Source organism: Kogia breviceps, chromosome 3 (assembly GCF_026419965.1).
Source record: "Kogia breviceps isolate mKogBre1 chromosome 3, mKogBre1 haplotype 1, whole genome shotgun sequence".
NCBI classification, from domain to species: Eukaryota; Metazoa; Chordata; class Mammalia; order Artiodactyla; family Physeteridae; genus Kogia; species Kogia breviceps.
In genome coordinates, this window is record NC_081312.1 from 60,504,792 (window position 1) to 60,520,122 (window position 15,331).

Here is a 15,331-nt window from a genome sequence, read left to right on the forward strand (position 1 = left end):
GAATTCCAGGATCCTGGCGGATCCTCTCATCTATGTCTATTTACCCTACTCATTCTTAGATCTTGTTTCTTTTTGCGAATGTCCTTATTCCACCTTTATATCATTGTCTACAGCTATTTACCTGCTGTACTTTCAGCCAAGAATCCTTGTTAACGTAGTATCCTGAGCCCACTTCATTTGCAGGCCTATACAGAATTTTGGCTTTTGATTCCCATTTCCTCTTCAGGATTGTATTAAAATTTGATAAGCAAACTCATACTCTTTTACCTTACAAAACAAGCTTAGAGAAAGTAAAATATATGTTTGCTGCATATCTTATTTCTTGTGAATATAAGCTTGGAAGAACAAAAAATTGATCTTTTTCTCTATTCCATAAAATGCTTATAGGGGTAAGCTTTGCAGGATTTTAGGTGTTGTCCTATCTGGAAATAATTCCGTGAGCAACCCCTCACTGAAGGGTGGGGTTGCCTGAGACCACCAAGCTCGAAAGCTTTTCCAACCACTTTCTGTCTGTCCCATTTTGCTCAGTTCTTTTCTTGGAAAGAGAAGCAGAAAACACATCAAGATTAATCAGCCAAAGATTGTAGTGTGTGTGTATGTTTGCGTGTGTGTGTGTGTGTAGGGGGAGAGGTGGCAGAGGCAGTGTAGGAGGAAAGAGGTAAACTGACTAGGAATACATGAATAGTGTATAAATAGTATATAAATTCTTCCAGACCAGACATTTGGCTGTTTTGCCTACATCGTATCACAGCATCGCTACTGTGACTGGCACAAAGTAGATAGATGTTCAGTAAATGTTTGTTGTACTAAGTGAAATAACTAACTTCTCACTTTGCTTTTTCAGGGGCTATGCAGCCTGTGTTTCTTGGAATCAACCCGGGCCCTAGAGGAGAGGATGTCCTAGCGCAGGGGTCCCCAAGCCCCCACCCTCACCTGTCTGCGGCCCGTTAGGAACCCAGCTGCACTGCAGGAGGTGAGCAGCACGGAGTAAGGGACGCTTAATCTGCCACTCCCCATCGCTCACATTACCGCCTGAACCATTCCCCCTACACCCCTGAAAAATTATCTTCCACAAAACCGGTCCCTGGTGCCAGAAAGTTTGGGGACCACTGTCCTAGAGGACACCTCCATTTCTCTCAGCAAGCTGAGGAGTCTGGCGACAGAAGGTCACACATCATGAGACCCGTGGGGAGTGGGAGCCGCCATAGCTCCGGGGAGAGGGGCCCGGAGCGCCATGGCGCACCCCACCCTCGCGCTCCAGTTCCACCAGGTCCCGCGCCCCTCCCCGCCCCTCCTGAGTACCCCTGTTAGGTTTGTCATTGTCACCCCGCCCCTCCAGCTCTGGTCCCCGCCTCTAACCCCTCCCTATCCCCTCCCCCCGCTCCGCCCTGGTCCCGCACCTCCCCTTCAGTTCCCTGGCCCGGTCGCCCCGCCCCCAGAACCGTCCCCTCCCCCTCCCTCCCCCTCACGCCCCGCCCCCCCCGTTTGACGTGGCAGAAGCGGCACCAGCCATATTAGTCTCGCAGAGTTCTGCGCCGATGCCGGGGGCGGAGCGGCGCCGGCCCTGATTGCGGTGCCACGGCTGATCTGGCTCGGCGGAGAGGGCGGATTTTGTTAAGGCCGAGGCTGCGACAGGCGCGGATCTCGTACGTGGTGGCACTGTGGTAAGGATCCACTTAAGGGCTGCCTCGTCTCGGCTCCCTTGGGGGTCCGCGGGCGCTCATTGGGAAGCGGGGGAGGGGCGGCTGTGCGGCGGCGGGTCCGCGGGCCGGGATATCAAGGGTGGTGCCTGCTCTGCCGTCTTGGTGCCCCGGGGCAGGCGGGGTGCGCCGGGGCTGCGAGCCGGCCCGGCGGGGCTGCCTGAAACCCTGAACTTGTCACCCTCTCACCCACCACCCTCTGCTTAGTTCTCTCTGGGCCTGGGAACCTGGCCCCCTCACCCACCTGCCCTGTATCAGGTGCGAAAGATGGGAGTCGGGTGAAAAACAGCAGTTTGGGCATCTCCCCCAGCACCCCACCCTCCGCTCCCGGCTGATCTGCCTTCCCCACCCCACCCCATCACCGCTTCTGGGTACTTTGACTTCTTGGTTCATTCCCTGCCTGAGCTGAAGAGCCCTAGACTTTGAACCGAGGTGACTTCGTCACCCGTAGTTCGGCCTTGGGAGTTAAAGGGGATAAGGAGAAAAGTGCCAGGTATAGCTAACACCTTGGGCCTTGATTATAAATAGACTTCAGTTATCAGATTAGACCAATTGTATCTACTTCATTCAGCCGTGTTTTCCCGTTTTGGTGGGAAGGGAAAAGTCATAGTTACATCTGCATGTAATCACTGGATTGAGTAAGTTGAATTCGTGTTTTCACGTGAACTTCCTCAAGTTACATCCCTCAAAGTCGTTGGTAACTAGCCAAGTTAACTTGGTTAAAAGAAGTTTTAGATTTAAATATAGATTTAAATATAAATGCGTGTTAAGTCTTCCTTCTCTCCCTTCTCCAGTAGTCTAATGGACATCATTTTGGAAGTCCAGTCATTTTTAATAGGCTCATAATTTTAGATTTAGAAGGGGTCTTGTAGTTTTCTAACCCAAACCCCTGATCTTACAGATGAGAAATTGAGGATCAGAGGGGTTAAGCTATTTTTCCAATATAATAAATCTAGTCATGGGAAGTAGTTGAAGACACTTCATTGAAGATTTTAGGACAGAAAAGTGAGAGAGGCACATATAATTGTTAACAAATATATCTGATTGGAAGGAACTCACATTTTACTTGCAGTTTACAATGTTTTTCACTTAGTTATCTATAAATGGGCTAAACTCGGAATATTTAAAAACTTTTAATTATTATTGAATAGGTAAAGCCTTTTAAAATACTGTGGGCACATAACTGATGTTCTAGGTTAAAGTGACTTAGTGCTTCTTTGCTTTTAGTTATACCATGAGAAAGTATTTAACTAAAGTAACTCCCAATGATTATAAGTTGTGCTGAAAAATGAGACATTTCTTTAGAATGGTCTTTTGTGTTTGTGCCACTTAAAAAAATATATAACGACTAGTATATTAAGTCTGCATCCTAGTATAGTGTTTGAATCCTATTTATTTAGTTTTATGTTTTTAAACAAACATAATAGTAGGGGAGAGAATGCTTATCAAGTAATGCTATTTTATAAAAAGCTGGTTTGTAAAAGGACTTTATTTCAGATATGCTATTGTTGAATATGGGACCAAACCTGGCAAAATTTGTACTAGAATGAGTGGTTTTAAGATTGAGTAATTTCTCCCTTGGAAAGGTGGGAAGTTGAGGGGGTGTTTTGCATGCCTATGTAATTGGACCAGTTAAGAAGAAACAGGTGGGACTTTTTCAAACCACTGCTGGAAAGTGAGAAGGTAAGAAATAAATGTGATTTAGTGAACAAATATGATCTTAGAGCAGAGAGACTGAGAGGAAGAAGAGTGAGGAAGAGGAGGGGAATTGTACTCAGATATCACTCAGGTGATATTTAGTATGTCTCAATAAAAAGTAAGGATGTGGAGTTAGAATCCAGAATTGTTACCTGTTGTAGAAACTTAAATCTGGCTATTGCCTGTGTGTAGATGTCTTCATGCTAAGTTTCATAGAGCCTTTCTCTACTGGGCTCCCAGATTTTGAATTAAGCCCTAGAGTCCTAAGGAGGTGATTCTCAATAACTCATTATACTCTTTTTTTTTTAAAAATGGTTGCACTTATAAATTTATTTATTTTATTTATTTATTTTTGGCTATGTTGGGTCTTCCTTGCTGCGCAGGCTTTCTCTAGTTGTGGCGAGTGGGGGCTGCTCTTCGTTGCAGTGCACAGGCTTCTTATTGCAGGTGGCTTCTCTTGTTGTGGAGCATGGGCTCTAAGCACATGGGCTTCAGTAGTTGCAGCACGTGGGCTCAGTAGTTGTGGCTCATGGGCACGGCCTGTGGGATCTTCCTGGACCAGGGCTTGAACCCGTGTCCCCTGCATTGGCAGGAGGATTCTTAACCACTGTACCACTAGGGAAGTCCCAAGACCCCTTTATACTCTTAAGCATTATGAAGCACATAATACTTAAGAGTATTATAGAATCCAGAAAAAGAAAAACCTGGCTTAATAGAAGACAGGTAGATTTTTATATCTACTGCTTTGCAGTCTATTGTAATATGTTGTTTTGGTTGAATTGTGTGAAGGAAGTCTGGCTTCACGTAGGTACATGGTTGGAAAAAGGAGAGGTAATATTAATAGCTTTTTCGTATTAAAAATGTGCATATTCTTTGATACTATACCCAAACTCGACAGTTTTAATTAAGAAATCAAGGCTTAATTGCAGTGTGGAGTCTGAAACCTTAAAAATGAACTTTTTGTACTTATTGCATTATAACCCATTGGTCTGTCCTGCACTTTGAATGGATCATTTACCCATGCATGATTTTATAACTTCATGAACAGATCATTTGGGAGCTCTTGCTTCACTGAATAATGTGTATCTTCCAAATGTTGGAATGTTTCATTATACAGTATATAAAAAATCATATTATTATCACTACTGGTCTCATCAGCAAAATCTTTACATATTAGGAAGTTGTGAGGCTCATGGTATTAGGTACAAGTTTTAAAAAATTTTAATTTTTTAATTTAAACTTGAGAAAGCTCAGATTTTATCATTGGCAAAAAATACTGTGAATGGTTTTGCAGGTGACAGGCTCACTTCATCCATTTTTAAGAAAATATATAACAAATACCTAAGTACTAGTTATATACTCTTCTTGGAGAATTGAGAAAATAGTCACTCAAAACATTTTTTGTGTTTTGTCATTCAAATGAACAACCCTGATTGGTTGAGTATATTTTAATAGTCTTTTGATGCTTTTTGGTGATGCATTTTAGATGTATCTCAGATTATAGATGCAATTAAGTAACAAACAGAAAACTTCATTTGCTTTATGTTCTGTAGAAATAATGGGAGGGATTGCATACTCCTAGAATTTATAGTCACATCTGTAGCATGGAAGCTGTTGCTAAAAATCATTTCTCTTTCAGAGGAGGTTGTTTCTCCTCTTATTGTTGCCTGTGTTAAAACTGAGGTTGGCATCTTCTAACTCCTCTCTGATTATCCCAGACCTTTGTTTTATCATTATCTTTCAACAGCCACTTTTTCTTGAAAGCTCATATTATCTTTCTCAAAGCTGTCTCCTGTATTTAGCTTTAAGATAATCTTTTCTAAACAAATCTAGATATCTTAGGATTTCTCTCTACCCTTTATCAATCTTTGAAAAATACATGATCGCTTTTGAATAGCATAAAATTCCTTAGCTGTCTCTGGAATTCTGATATGAGGAAATACAGTGTTTAATTTTAATTTTATTTTTTAATTGAGGTATAATTGACATATAACATTTCTTTTAGAGAAGGGAAGGGTCTTAGCTGCTTAAGATACTTAAGATTTGTTAAGCTTCACTTTCTGTAATTTGTATTACTAAAATGTATTTGGACATTTTTCTAAAATTAAAATTGTTACTATATCTAATAATACCTTTTCTTCCCTTACTTATTACATTTTAGAATCAGTTCCTCATCCTATTGTTGTTCTTAGCTACTTCAGCATCCATGTTGCCTTTGCTGGCACCCTACCTTCATAATTCTTTGGTTCTTGATGCCATTCATCTCTCCCACAAGTCTTTTAGCCAGCCACATAGTACTTGAAATTCTATCTTCTCAGACCTTTACATTTTACAGTTTCCTTCCATCACTAACCACTGTTGCATTTTGAGAGCATGAGATAGATAGAACTGCTTCCCAGGTAGGAGAGCTGGCATCCTAGTCAGGAAGCTAAAGAATAACAAGATGGAGATGTCTCTTGATACTGGGCACTAACCAGAATGGCATCTCCCTCTTCCAGTGGTAAAGTTAAATGATTATATTGAAATTATATATCTCAAATTAGAGTTTAAAATGCTCTCTTAAGTTGGAATGTTAAAAGTATTCTGAATTAAGTTTCTGCAAGAGAGGTTAAATGATGCATGATAAAAAATTACCTGTCTAAAATAGAAGTACCTAGTTTTAGAAGAATATTTTTGTTTTGCACCCTTAAATATTCTCTTCTAGCAAGTTTAGTGGAAACTTACTACTTTCTGGGTAGAAAAACATGTGAGTTTTAGAATTTAATATTTTTGACAATCTATTTATTAGAATAATGTAACTCACAAGGCTGATATGGAAAACTTAGGATCTAGATTTTCCCCCATTTTTGCCTTAAATCAATAGGACATCTATTTTATTATTTATTATTTTTTGCCATAGTTTTTTTTGAGAGTGAATAAAAAATGATAAAATACCTCTCATTGGGCCTAATAGGCATTGGGTTCTGTAGAGCCGTTCATTATTTTATAATTGTGGTCATTGTTGTTTGCTAATTTTTTTGAGATAAATATTTTCATTTGGTTATGATTTTTAATGGATTAATATTGCTGGAAGTGGGAAAAACATACTTATTTTGAATTTTAAGAGGATTTAAAAATATCCTTTAATTTTGTTACAGAAATAAGAATCAAGCTCTACAATGACAACCTATTTGGAATTCATCCAACAAAATGAAGAACGAGATGGAGTACGATTTAGTTGGAATGTTTGGCCATCAAGTCGACTGGAAGCTACAAGAATGGTCGTTCCAGTAGCAGCCTTATTTACACCACTGAAGGAGAGACCAGATTTGCCACCCATTCAATATGAACCTGTTCTGTGTAGTAGGACCACTTGCCGTGCAGTTTTGAATCCTTTATGGTAATTAAAGTATATGGAAAAAACTAATGTGTCACTATGATTTAAAAAAATATAGTTTCTTTCTTGCTCATTTATTTAAGAATATCTTTGTTTTTGTTTATAGTTATTTTTTCAAATTAAGGTAGTCAGATCCAAAGAGCTATAAAATTTTAGGATCATTCTAGTTGTAGTGAGTTGATAAGAAACCAAATGCAAAGTTGTCACTGTGTAAACTGTTAGATTCTATCAGTATTCTCTAGATACTGATGCTGGCAATCAACCCATCTTGTGTCATTTGAAAAGTCATAATTGAGTGGTATGGTGTTTGAAAAATGTTATGATTTCTTGTTACATAAGCCAGACTCTCAAGAATTAACTTTTATTCCTCTTTCTGCTCCCTCTCTCTCCACTCAGTCCACTAGCAAATCTGGTGGATTCCATCTCCAGAACAATCAGGATTCTGTCTCTTACTCTCTGCTAGAACATGGTACTTCAAAATATACCATCTTTTTCCTGGATGGTTTCATTATCCTCTAACTGGTCTTTCTGTTTCTGTTCTTGCTTTTCAGCAGTCTCTTCTCCACTCAGAAGCTAGAGTTTTACAAATGGATATCAGATTATTAAAATCGTTCAATAGCTACTTATTACACTTGGAATGAAAAATCCATAGCCCTTATCAAGACCTATAAAGCCCTATATGATCTAGCCTCTGTGTATTTCTGCCCTCATCTTGTATCATCCATTTTCTTTATTTTCATCTGCATTATACCTTACCCTCTCTCTTATCCTTGGATATACCTAACTTACTTCTACCACAGACTTTGTGCAATAGCTATATGTGCTGCCTGGATTGCTTTGCCCCTAGATTTTCCTGAGACTGGTTTCTTTTCATTCTGATTACATGTCAGTTGTTTATTTTTTTATTTTTATTTCTTTTGGCTGCATTTGGGTCTTTGTTGCTGTGCACGGGCTTTCTCTAGTTGCCGCGAGAGGGCTTTTTGTTGTGGTGCACAGGCTTCTCATTACTGTGGCTTCTCTTGTTGTGGTATGCGGGCCCAGGGACGTGTGGGCTTTAGTAGTTGTGGCTTACGGGCTCTAGAGCACAGGCTCAGTAGCTGTGGTGCATGGGCTTAGTTGCTCCATGGCATGTGGGATCTTCCCGGACCAGGGATCAAACCCGTGACCCCTGCATTGGCAGGCGGGTTCTTAACCACTTCGCCACGAGGGAAGTCCCTCATTTGTTTATTAATGAAGGCTTTCCTTTAAAGTAGCCCTCCCAAATACATTCTCATGTCCTGCTTTGTTATCTTTAATCTTTATTATCACTATCTAAAAGTATGTTCTGTGTTTATGCATTTACTTGTTTGTTGTCTTGTCTTTCTCTTCTACAATATAAACTCTGATAGCAGGGACCTTTGATCTTGTTTACTTCTTAATCATCAGCACCTAGAATAATGGCATTCAATAAATATATTTTTATTGAATAAATGCTTTCTATATCTGAGTTTAGAAGTTACTGAGCCATTTGGAGAATAAAAAATAGGATTATCTTAATTTTATTGTTGATATTTGCTATATATTAGAAGTTACAATATGTTCATTTTGGTGAACTTGTATGTGTTAAAAGTATGAATTAAGTATTGGCAACACCTAAAAATACATGGCTTTTAAAGATTGCTTTGATATCAATTTGAATGTATTCATTTTCAGAAAGAAATTAATTTTATTGAAATTAGAATTATTGTACAATTAAACTGAACCATGAGCTATTGTATCTTTTCTTAAAACAGTCAAGTGGATTATCGAGCAAAACTCTGGGCTTGCAACTTTTGTTATCAAAGGAATCAGGTAAGAAAACCCCTGTTGCAGATGTTAATGCTATAATACTGCTCTAAATATGCAGAAAGATGCATATTTAAAAATAAAGATGAAATAACTTTATATATGATGAAACTATCTTTTTAAATAATTATGTGGTCAGGAAATAATTATTTTCAGTTTAAAATTTCATTACTCACAAATAATTTGTTAAATTTTTTTTTTTTTTTTCTACCTGCAGTTTCCACCTACTTACGCTGGTATATCTGAACTGAATCAACCTGCTGAACTTTTACCTCAGTTTTCTAGCATTGAATATGTAGTCCTGGTAAGAACATAAGAGTGACTCTTTAAGAAATTTAGGGCTTCCCTGGTGGCGCAGTGGTTGAGAGTCCGCCTGCCGTTGCAGGGGACACGGGTTCGTGCCCTGGTCCAGGAAGATCCCACATCACGCAGAGCAGCTGGGCCCGTGAGCCGTGGCCTCTGGGCCTGCGCAAAAAAAAGAAATTTAAAATATCCAGTAATTTATACCAAAATAACTTAAATTGAGCTGACTTAAAAGGCATCACCCCCTTTTTTTTTTTTTTAAGAAGATGTTGGGAGTAGGAGTTAATTAATTTATTTTTGCTGTGTTGGGTCTTCGTTTCTGTGCGAGGGCTTTCTCTAGTTGTGGCAAGCGGGAGCCACTCTTAATCGCGGTGCATGGTCGTCTCACTATCGCGGCCTCTCTTGTTGTGGAGCACAGGCTCCAGACGCGCAGGCTCAGTAGTTGTGGCTCATGGGCCTAGTTGCTCCGCGGCATGTGGGATCCTCCCAGACCAGGGCTCGAACCCGTGTTCCCTGCATTAGCAGGCAGATTCTCAACTACTGTACCACCAGGGAAGCCCAAAAGGCATCATTCTTGATTCTCACATTGAATTGATTGAGAATTTCAAAGGTAAGAACTGTCAAGGTCAGTTTGAGTAAGGTAATTTCTGTTGTAGTTATTTGAAAGGTGGCCAAGGTATTGGGTGGTGTGGTTTGCTATACCGAATAGATCAATACACAGTAAAGTATCAATTTTGCTTTGTAGTTAGAAGGTCAATTACAAATACTTGGTCAGTATGATGCTAGAGCCTAATGATATATTCCAAAGTCTAATAATGAAATTACTCTTGCATTGGCCCTTGTTAGGAAAATCATTATTCTTCCCTTTCTGAACAGCTTTACATAGTTATTTACATATTTAAGTATTAAGGTAATATTTTTTATGAATGTTTTAGAGAAACCAGAATATGGTTCACTGTGCCAGTCAGTAATTTGTCCACACTGGCTAGTTTCTAGTTCTCTTATAATCCAATTCAGGGTTAGATAATTATTTTATAAAAATCACCTAATTTTGCTTTTAAGCTTTATAGTTACTATTTTCTTATTTTAAAAGAAATAAGTGCTTATTATAAGAAATGAAACCTCATGCAGTTAAGTAAAATTGAAAGTGAAAATCTCCTTCATGTAACTATAAATAATGTTTTTAAACTGAATTTTTCACTTGATGAGGTCTTGGATATCTCTCCATGCATATATAACCTGTTTCATTTCTGAAATGGCTTTATTAGGATTCCATTGTGTAAATGTATTGTAAATTATTTAATTAGTCCTCTATTGATTATCCTGTGTATTGTGCTGAAGTGTTAATACTTTTAAAACATCTTTTTTTATCGCAACATTTTTTAAAAGCGTGGTCCTCAGATGCCTTTGATATTCCTCTATGTGGTTGATACTTGCATGGAAGATGAAGACTTACAAGCCCTGAAAGAATCTATGCAGATGTCATTAAGTCTTTTACCACCTACAGCTTTGGTTGGCCTTATTACTTTTGGGAGAATGGTGCAGGTTCATGAACTTGGATGTGAGGGCATTTCAAAAAGTTATGTCTTCAGAGGAACAAAAGATCTGTCTGCCAAACAACTGCAGGTAAACAACAAGAATGGTAGTTTTAGCCTGTTTGTGCACATCACTCTACGTCTATAAATGCCTTCTAGAAAATATTATGAGTGACTAATATAATTGTATTATAACAAAGCCTTTAAATTTAGTGTTGGCCTCAGCATTCTTTCATTTGCCTTAAATTGTTATCGTAGAGATTGAAGACCCTTTACTTTTTTTTTTTTTTTTAACATCTTTATTGGAGTATAATTGTTTTACAATAGTGTGTTAGTTTTTCCTTTACAACAAACTGAATCAGTTATACATATACATATGTTCCCATATCTCTTCCCTCTTGCATCACCCTCTCTCCCACTCTCCCTATCCCACCCCTCTAGGTGGTCACAAAGCACAGAGGTGATCTCCCTGTGCTATGCAGCAGCTTCCCACTAGCTATCTAATTTACATTTGATAGTGTATATATGTCCCTGCCACTCTCTCACTTCGTCACAGCCCACCCTTCCCCCTCCCCATATCCTCAAGTCCATGCTCGAGTAAGTCTGTGTTTTATTCCCGTCCTACCACTAATCTCTTCATGACATTTTTTTCCCTTAGAGTCCATATATATGAGTTAGCATACGGTATTTGTTTTTCTCCTTCTGACTTACTTCACTCTGTATGACAGACTCCAGGTCCATCCACCTCATTATAAATAACTCAGTTTCATTTCTTTTTATGGCTGAGTAATATTCCATTGTATATATGTGCCACATCTTCCTTATCCATTCATCTGTTGATGGGCACTTAGGTTGCTTCCATGTCCTGGCTATTGTAAATAGAGCTGCAATGAACATTTTGGTACATGAGTCTCTCTGAATTATGGTTTTCTCAGGGTATATGCCCAGTAGTGGGATTGCTGGGTCGTATGGTAGGTCTATTTGTAGTTTTTTAAGGAACCTCCATACTGTTCTCCATAGCGGCTGTATCAATTTACATTCCCACCAGCAGTGCAAGAGTGTTCCCTTTTCTCCACACCCTCTCCAGCATTTATTGTTTCTAGAGTTTTTGATGATGGCCAATCTGACCGGTGTGAGATGATATCTCATTGTAGTTTTGATTTGCATTTCTCTAATGATTAATGAGGTTGAGCATTCTTTCATGTGTTTGTTAGCAATCTGTATATCTTCTCTGGAGAAATGTCTATTTAGTTCTTCTGCCCATTTTTGGATTGGGTTGTTTGTTTTTTTGTTATTGAGCTGCATGAGTTGCTTATAAATTTTGGAAATTAATCCTTTGTCAGTTGCTTCATTTGCAAATATTTTCTCCCATTCTGAGGGTTGTCTTTTGGTCTTGTTTATGGTATCCTTTGCTGTGCAAAAGCTTTTAAGTTTCATTAGGTCCCATTTGTTTATTTGTGTTTTTATTTCCATTTCTCTAGGAGATGGGTCAAAAAGGATCTTGCTGTGATTTATGTCATAGAGTGTTCTGCCTATGTTTTCCTCTAAGAGTTTGATAGTGTCTGGCCTTACATTTAGGTCTTTAACCCATTTTGAGTTTATTTTTGTGTGTGGTGTTAGGGATTGTTCTAATTTCATACTTTTACATGTAGCTGTCCAGGTTTCCCAACACCACTTATTGAAGAGGCTGTCTTTTCTCCACTGTATATCCTTCCCTCCTTTATCAAAGATAAGGTGACCATATGTGTGTGGGTTTATCTCTGGGCTCTCTATCCTGTTCCATTGATCTATATTTCTGTTTTTGTGCCAGTACCATATTGTCTTGATCACTGTAGCCTTGTAGTAGAGTCTGAAGTCAGGGAGCCTAATTCCTCCAGCTCCATTTCTCGTTCTCAAGATTGCTTTGGCTATTCGGGGTCTTTTGTGTTTCCATACAAATTGTGAAGTTTTTTGTTCTAGTTCTGTAAAAAATGCCAGTGGTAATTTGATAGGGATTGCATTGAATCGGTAGATTGCTTTAGGTAGTAGAGTCATTTTCACAATGTTGATTCTTCCAATCCAAGAACATGGTATATCTCTCCATTTATTTGTATCATCTTTAATTTCTTTCATCAGTGTCTTATAGTTTTCTGCATACAAGTCTTTTGTCTCCTTAGGTAGGTTTATTCCTAGATATTTTATTCTTTTTGTTGCAATGGTAAATGGGAGTGTTTTCTTAATTTCACTCTCAGATTTTTCATCATTAGTGTATAAGAATGCCAGAGATTTCTGTGCATTAATTTTGTATCCTGCAACTTTACCAAATTCATTGATTAGCTCTAGTAGTTTTCTGGTAGCATCCTTAGTATTCTCTATGTATAGTATCATGTCATCTGCAAACAGTGACAGCTTTACTTCTTCTTTTCCTATTTGGATTCCTTTTATTTCTTTTTCTTCTCTGATTGCTGTGGCTAGAACTTCCAAAACTATGTTGAATAAGAGTGGTGAGAGTGGGCAACCTTGTCTTGTTCCTGATCTTAGTGGAAATGGTTTCAGTTTTTCACCATTGAGAACGATGCTAGCTGTGGGTTTGTCATATATGGCCTTTATTATGTTGAGGAAAGTTCCCTGTATGCCTACTTTCTGCAAGGTTTTTTTTTTTTTTTTTTTTTTTTTTTTTTTTTTTTTTTGCGGTATGCGGGCCTCTCACTGCTGTGGCCTCTCCTGTTGCGGGGCACAGGCCTCGGACGCGCAGGCCCAGCGGCCATGGCTCACGGGCCCAGTCTCTCCGCGGCATGTGGGATCCTCCCGGACCAGGGCACGAACCCGCGTCCCCTGCATCGGCAGGCGGACTCTCAACCACTGCGCCACCAGGGAAGCCCTCTGCAAGGTTTTTATCATAAATGAGTGTTGAATTTTGTCAAAAGCTTTCTCTGCATCTATTGAGATGATCATATGGTTTTTCTCCTTCAGTTTGTTGATATGGTGTATCACGTTGATTGATTTGCGTATATTGAAGAATCCTTGCATTACTGGAATAAAGCCCACTTGATCATGGTGTATGATCCTTTTAATGTGCTGTTGGATTCTGTTTGCTAATATTTTGTTGAGGATTTTTGCATGTATGTTCATCAGTGATATTGGCCTGTAGTTTTCTTTCTTTGTGACGGAAGACCCTTTACTTTTGAAGTATCTTTAAAATTTAGAGTGAAACTGAAGCTATTTTACTAGAGATTTGAAGGGCTTATAGAAGAGTCATGCTGAAGACTGAGAGAAGGCAACCACAGAATTTTAGCTTTTGTTTCTTTACATCTCACTTAGGAACTAAACACTTTGTGTTTGGCAAGGGGACATATTTTAAGGCTTGAGAGTTAATAGGTGAACCATGAGTATATATATTTTTTCACATAGTAGGACATTTTTATCTTTAGGGCAAATTGAAGCTTTGTCTTCCAAGGCAGGGAGTTATGTGTAACATACTAGGATCATCTTGGTGTATTTTTCAAAATCTTTTTCTGTCCAGAGATTATGATAGATCATAAGAGAGTGAGTGAATATGTGCTTCAACTGGAAGATAGTTGAGAGGGTAGAGATTGTTTATGTAAGTGTTAAACTTTCTAAGTGATTCTTTTTTTAAAATTAATTAATTTATTTTTAGCTGCATTGGGTCTTTGTTGCTGCGCACAGACTTTCTCTAGTTGCGGCGAGTGGGGGCTACTCTTCGCTGCGGTGTGTGGGCTTCTCATTCAGTGGCTTCTGTTGTTGGCAAGCATGGGCTTTAGGCACACGGACTTCAGTAGTTGTGGCACATGGGCTCAGTAGTTGTGGCTCGCAGGCTCTAGAGTGCAGGCTCAATAGTTGTGGTGCACGGGCTTAGTTGTTCTGAGGCATGTGGGATCATCCCGGATCAGGGATCGAACCCATGTTCCCTGCATTGGCAGGCAGATTCTTTTTTTTTAAAAATAAATTTTATTTATTTATTTATTTATGGCTGCGTTGGGTCTTCATTGCAGTGCTCAGGCTTCTCATTGCATTGGCTTCTCGTTGTGGAGCACGGGCTCTGGGCTTGCGGGCTCAGCAGTTGTGGCTCGTGGCTCTAGAGCGCAGGCTCAGTAGTTGTGGCACACGGGCTTAGTTGCTCCACAGCATGTGGGATCTTCCCGGACCAGGGCTCAAACCTGTGTCCCCTGCATTGGCAGGCAGATTCTTAACCACTGTGCCACCAGGGAAGTCCCTCTAAGTGATTCTTATACAACCCCCAGTTGAGAAATTACCCTGATTGATAAACGTGGTATAAAGTAGACAGATATGAAATCAGACTTTGGAGGCATCCAGGTAGCCCAAAATGAAGAAAAAAAAAAAAAAAAGATTTTGAGGATGACTAATTTGAAGCTTAGCAGACTGGGATAGTGGTGCTGCAGTTAACTGAGACAGGAATATGCATTTTGGAGGGGGAGGATAAATGAACAGTGAATATGATAGTGAATCATAGTAGTGATTAAGATTTGAGGAAGTGGGGAAAATTAGAGTCTGTGTTCTTTCAAGAGGTTTGTTGTTGAAGGTAGGGAAGGAGATGGTGTGAAAGTTTGAGAGAGAGAGGACTGAGTTAAAGAGGTTTACTTTAGGAGGGACACTTGAATGTGTTTATACACAAAAAGAAAGAGACTGAAGAGGGTGAGTGAAAGCAAGAGTGAGATGAGGAGAGTGAGGTTTCACAAAACATGACAGAGATTCCTTCAGGAGCATAAGAAGCAGAGTACCTTGAAGGGGAGGATCACTTGTTTCCATGAGACAAGAGAGAGTGGGCAAATTTTAACCTCTATGTACCTTAGTTTTTTCATGTGTAAAGGGAGATAATAATAGTATCTATCTTACAGAACAGTCATGAAAATTAAATGGATTGTGCTTTTAGATGT

General features: G+C 39.3%; 1 protein-coding gene across 2 annotated transcripts in view; it reads left to right on the forward strand.

Moving 5' to 3' along the window:
- Window positions 1–896: 896 nt before the first annotated feature.
- The window catches only part of SEC23A (SEC23 homolog A, COPII coat complex component), a 63,937-nt gene continuing 49,502 nt past the window's right edge, over window positions 897–15,331 (forward strand). Inside the window, exons 1-5 of one of the 2 annotated variants that reach the window (XM_067028559.1) lie at window positions 897–973; window positions 6,536–6,777; window positions 8,547–8,604; window positions 8,816–8,902; window positions 10,291–10,527. In XM_067028559.1, the coding sequence (XP_066884660.1) occupies window positions 6,557–6,777; window positions 8,547–8,604; window positions 8,816–8,902; window positions 10,291–10,527 (603 nt within the window). In that variant the 5' untranslated portion in view covers window positions 897–973; window positions 6,536–6,556. Of the gene's footprint in view, window positions 974–1,474; window positions 1,665–6,535; window positions 6,778–8,546; window positions 8,605–8,815; window positions 8,903–10,290; window positions 10,528–15,331 lie in introns of those variants that run through there. The other variant, XM_059059127.2, reaches the window with a different exon arrangement.